This window comes from Monopterus albus, unplaced genomic scaffold, assembly GCF_001952655.1.
Source record: "Monopterus albus unplaced genomic scaffold, M_albus_1.0 scaffold41.1, whole genome shotgun sequence".
In the NCBI taxonomy this organism is placed as follows: Eukaryota; Metazoa; Chordata; class Actinopteri; order Synbranchiformes; family Synbranchidae; genus Monopterus; species Monopterus albus.
The window spans coordinates 4,702,503-4,707,396 of record NW_018127921.1 but is presented as its reverse complement, the minus strand read 5'-3'; the positions used below and the strand labels follow the sequence as shown (position 1 = coordinate 4,707,396).

Sequence of the window (4,894 nt, the reverse complement as noted above, 5' to 3'; positions counted from 1 at the left end):
GCCTTTCTCCCCTACACTGCCTGGTTCTCCCTCAAGATGAAATGTACCCATCTCTCTCCGACCCAACTGCTCGACTCTCACTTTCCCCCGAAGAACGGTCTTGTGACTTTGTTGGTAAAATGGTTCTTGATCTTGATGTGACGACGTATGGAACAAGTGAGGGTGGGTACATTTGGGACAGGGTGAGAAGGCGACGCAGTCGGTCAGTCTCACCTTGGCCCAGAAAAACTCCCAAAAGTCCCTGTAGTGAAGAGTGTTGAAGTATGTGCTACAGCTGAGGCATTGGTAGAAATTTTTGTAGACATGAAGCCACCCTGAATATGTTCCTTTTTAAATTGTGGGGCAGTTCTTTTTAAAGAGAAACACAAAGAACATTTCTTAACTAATTACATGGTACAAATATACAAGCTGGATGAATAGCACTGAGTTTACATGAAGTAACAGATTCTGAAACAATGAATTGGTAGTTGATTTGAAATCCACATTTAGATGTGTGGTCGAGCTGCTGTTAATGCCAACCATTGTGATTGGTGGTTTGCAGTTCCCATTATCATGTGCAGTTATGGAATATATCGCTACACCTGGGTTGCCTGTATCTATTTCATTCATTTTTATTTTTTGAAAAAAAAAAAACATGTTAATTTGATATATACAAACAAACAAAAAGGTTCTACTGTATTCACAGTGAAAACGATGTCAGTATGTCCTTTGTCCCTTAGTTTGTAATCTATGCACCAACTGGAAAACTGAACTCACGTCACAGTAATTACAAGCACAGAATGAATGTTTGTTTGTGGGGGATAGCAGGTCACTACACTGGCAGAACAGATTTTTCAGCAGATTTACAAACCTCTACATCTCATATATTTTAGGTCTCTACCATTTTGTTCAGTATCAGCTTTGGTTCTTAATCAGTTCTGTCATTTTGTTCAACTAGTCAGAGTGGTAATAATGAGATGATATAACCTCACTCATCTGGAGGCAGTTTCACACCCTTAAACCCAAATAAAATTTCTCTGTGTGCCAAACAATCTGTAATAGCTATTAAATAATGCATTACATAATGGAGTCAGTTATTTTTCATGTGTTGTAGCTTAGTGCTTTTTTTCACAATTATGCCTCACTTTTATATCTTGTTGCCTTTTTATCCTCATAAAGATAAATGTATTCAATGATATATAAACTGTAACTCCACCGTCTCCATCTTGTTCCAGGCCCTGCGCTGCTCATGGCCACTGTCGACATCAAAAACCCCGAGATCAACAGTGGTCAGCGCTACCATAGCAACTCTCAGGTGAACAACATTGTGCATTCCTCCTTTCCCAAGAGGGAGAAGAAGGGCACCAAGGGGAAGAGGAAGAGGTTGACAAAGGCAGACATCGGCACACCAAGCAACTTCCAGTGAGTCACAGGACCCAAGCGTTTGTTTCAAGGAGATGGATAAACCTGATCATCCCCTTATAGAAGTCTTTGAAATTAGTTGTTTGCACATGAACACTTTTATACCATGTCTCCAGTCTTCACCAAATGCAGCACACAACATCTTTGAGTAATCCTGTCAAATTTTGCATTTGCTTTTTGATATGCCGTACCATTTTTGCCTTTTGTGTGATCCTGCAAATTTGAAGACATTCTGTCTATGGGTGATGCTACATTTGCACAATTTATCCTTTCACAAAGCCCATACACGGCCAGAATTAGTATGTTTTGATCTGCTAATCAGATACATATGCAAATTAAACAATTTGTAAATATGTTTTTACTGTGTACCTCTTCAGTTTCCAGCTGTTTTTTTTATTACTAAATCTTGCATCCTCTTTTACGATTGTCACAGGCATATTGGGCATGTAGGATGGGATCCAAACACAGGCTTTGATGTAAGTAGGATTTACACAACTTCATATTAATGTATGCACTTGTTTACGTGTGAGCATCTACAGTTTGAAAACCTGGCCCATAAGTGTTTGTCAGTCAAACATCTCTCTTCAGACAGATTTTTTCAAATTTAATCTAAGCTCCAAAATATTAAGCCAAGCTACAAGGCCAAGTCACCAGGAGAATTACACAAGGACCTTTTAGATAGAGGAGAATAAAGCCACATCTGCATAATCCATGGACTCATTTCCGAAAAGCATCATTAGTAATTATGCTGGATGATGATTATGAGAGTATGCAGATCAGAGGGCTTTCTGTAAATGAAAAAGATGAGATTCCAATGATTTGGCTTTCAAGGACTTGGATTGATTTGAATGGGTGATGTCATTTGGACAAAGCTTGCCCACCTTTCAACTCCTCAGGCTTAGAGCTGAGGCACAAACGATCAGGAGATGTGTTTTATAATCTTAGCAGCTATATTTGGCTCTGCTTTTTTCTATTCTTATACTGTTTCTAAAATAAGTGCTCTATCTACAGTGAAAGTAAAGTAGCTCAAATTAGTCCCACCCTTGAAGAGAACTCCTTTTAAAATCTAGCTTTTGATGATTAAATTCTTCTAGTTTTCTTCACACAGCACAACAGCTGTGGTCAGCTTGATTCAGCTGACAGTATGAAGTCTGAACATCAAGATCACTTCACCTGTTAGGGGCAATAGTTTGATAAACATTATATTACTGGTGCACCGTCACACAGCTAACCTAGAAACGGTAACCTAAGGAGTATATTATTTATAGCTTTAGCTTGTCTCTGCATCATCTCTGCTGGAAATAAAATGCAATGTGAAAAAATACTATATTAAAGGGAACCCTTATAAGAAATAATGCCAAAAACCATCATCAGACGTGTTATAACTTGTATTCAAACCTCGGTTAACAAGAACTATCTTCTTCTTTTGTCCCAGCATTATAGTGTTACCACACGCCACCAGGTGGCAGCATACTGGCTGACATTGTGTCTGTTTTGTGCTAAAGTGTCCTCACAAAGAACAGTGTAATGCTACAAATGATTAAAAAAACACTTTCCCAAATGAACCATTGTGGATGAGCAGATTTCTAAAAGCCATTGTCAAACTGGGTAATCCTGCTTTTTCAAATGTCCCTCTAATCCTAACTGAAGTAAACTCAACTTTTAACTGTCAGTCATATAATGTGTTCCTGAGCCACAAAGCTTATAAATCCATACTAAAGCTACTAAAATCATTTACAAGGGAGGTCACTGTTCCAGCCAGACAGTTTAGTCACTGTGGTAGGGAACCCATACTGATACAGTGTCAGTTAATGAATATGCTGCCATTTAAAATCAGAATTAAGATATGTTGATACAAATTTGAGCTGTTGTGCCTGAAGATAAACCAGTTGTATTTGCCTTATTTTGTGACATTCATGCCCACTGTTGCTGTTTACTTATTGGGGAAAAGCATCAGTATCCCCAGTAGTGGAACATGGTGACTTGTTGTCTTCTGTGTTCTCTTTCCAGTTGAATAACTTGGACCCAGAGCTGAAGAACCTGTTTGATATGTGTGGCATTTCTGAGGCTCAGCTGAAGGACAAGGAGACCTCTAAGGTCATCTATGACTTCATTGAGGGGAACGGAGGAGTAGAGGCTGTCAAAAATGAGCTACGGAGACAAGGTATGGCAGACACGCAGGGTAGAATACAGATTATCTTCTGTTCTAAAACAGTCTTGTTTGCTGATACAGTAGTGGCAGGGATTTGGGGATTTCACAGATCATTTTCTTTGAACAAAAAATTTGAATTGAAAAGGGAAAATAAAGAAAGAGAAGATCCCACCGTTTATCTTAGAACAGGTGCAGCTCCACAACAAACATTACTATACAGGTTTCAGTGTTTTGATATCGTAATGCAAACAGACTGTACTGTGAAGTATCAGTTGTGTACGTGTGTTTGCAGAACACTGGTCATGTGAAATGCATTTTAAAGGGCTGACTAATAAATTGAAACAGTCTAACTGGTGTCGTGGTCTTATCCCCAGGTCCGCCCAGGTGGAGTGGTAGGTTTCTATGCATGACCTGCTGTGACAGCTCATGACTGTGCATGTAGAATCATAATTTGAATTGTGTGAAGTCTTTGCAGTTACTTCTGTGCTTCAGCATTTGCTGTTTTACACGATTGTATTTCAACTGGATGCGCTATCATTATGTGACTCTGAACTATTATAACTACAGCTGCTTCGTCATGAAATTACATCATACAATGATAAATTCTTGAATACAGTTTTGCTGTGAAACATTTGTCTAACCCTTACATGAAGCTGATCCACTCTTGTAAACACTACTTCTGGTTTGCTATATTATAAACACTTTGCATGGGAAGTGACACCGATAAACAGCAGTTTGTCTTAAGAGTACTTGGTCCAAACAATCTTTCAAGATTTAATAAGCGGAATCAAACAGCATGTTTCTAAATTAATCCCTGGCTCTGACAAATTTGGAATTGATTTTGAGATCCAGTTTCAACTTGGTCATGTTTCAATTCATTCTGAGAAAAAGGTTGTTGACTAATAAAATTCATGACGGTTTTCTTCAACAAAATTAACACTAGTTATATGGCAGAAGGCTGCCCCCTGTAGCTTAATTTTATAACTGCATGGCTTCATAAAGCGAAAAATGGGAATTTGACAAGCATTTTGAACAGATATGCTGTGGAATTCTTTATCATCCATATCTTCCAAGCTGTCCTTCATGAAACTAATTTCAGTGAAATGAAGTCTGGATGTTCTTCGAGGCTGACTTCAAGGTGATTACAAGTTTCTCCTCTAAATTAAAATTTTTGTTGTTCTCTCTCTCTCTCTCTCTCTGTCTTCAGCTCCTCCACCCCCTCCATCCAGAGGGGGCCATCCTCTCGCACCCTCACACCACAGCTCAGCCCCTCCTCCCCCTCCTCCTTCCCGAGGGCGAGGTGCCCCACCACCTCCTCCCCCCTCCAGAGCTCCCTCCTCT

At 39.4% G+C, this 4,894-nt stretch overlaps 1 protein-coding gene across 1 annotated transcript in view; it reads left to right on the top strand.

Annotated features, from left to right (window-relative positions):
• LOC109959795 (neural Wiskott-Aldrich syndrome protein-like) overlaps positions 1-4,894 on the top strand; it is a 26,690-nt gene that overhangs the window by 17,759 nt on the left and 4,037 nt on the right. The window contains exons 6-9 of the mRNA XM_020599444.1: positions 1,215-1,401; positions 1,835-1,877; positions 3,412-3,565; positions 4,761-4,888. Coding sequence (XP_020455100.1) covers positions 1,215-1,401; positions 1,835-1,877; positions 3,412-3,565; positions 4,761-4,888 — 512 coding nt within the window. The remainder of the gene's footprint in view (positions 1-1,214; positions 1,402-1,834; positions 1,878-3,411; positions 3,566-4,760; positions 4,889-4,894) is intronic.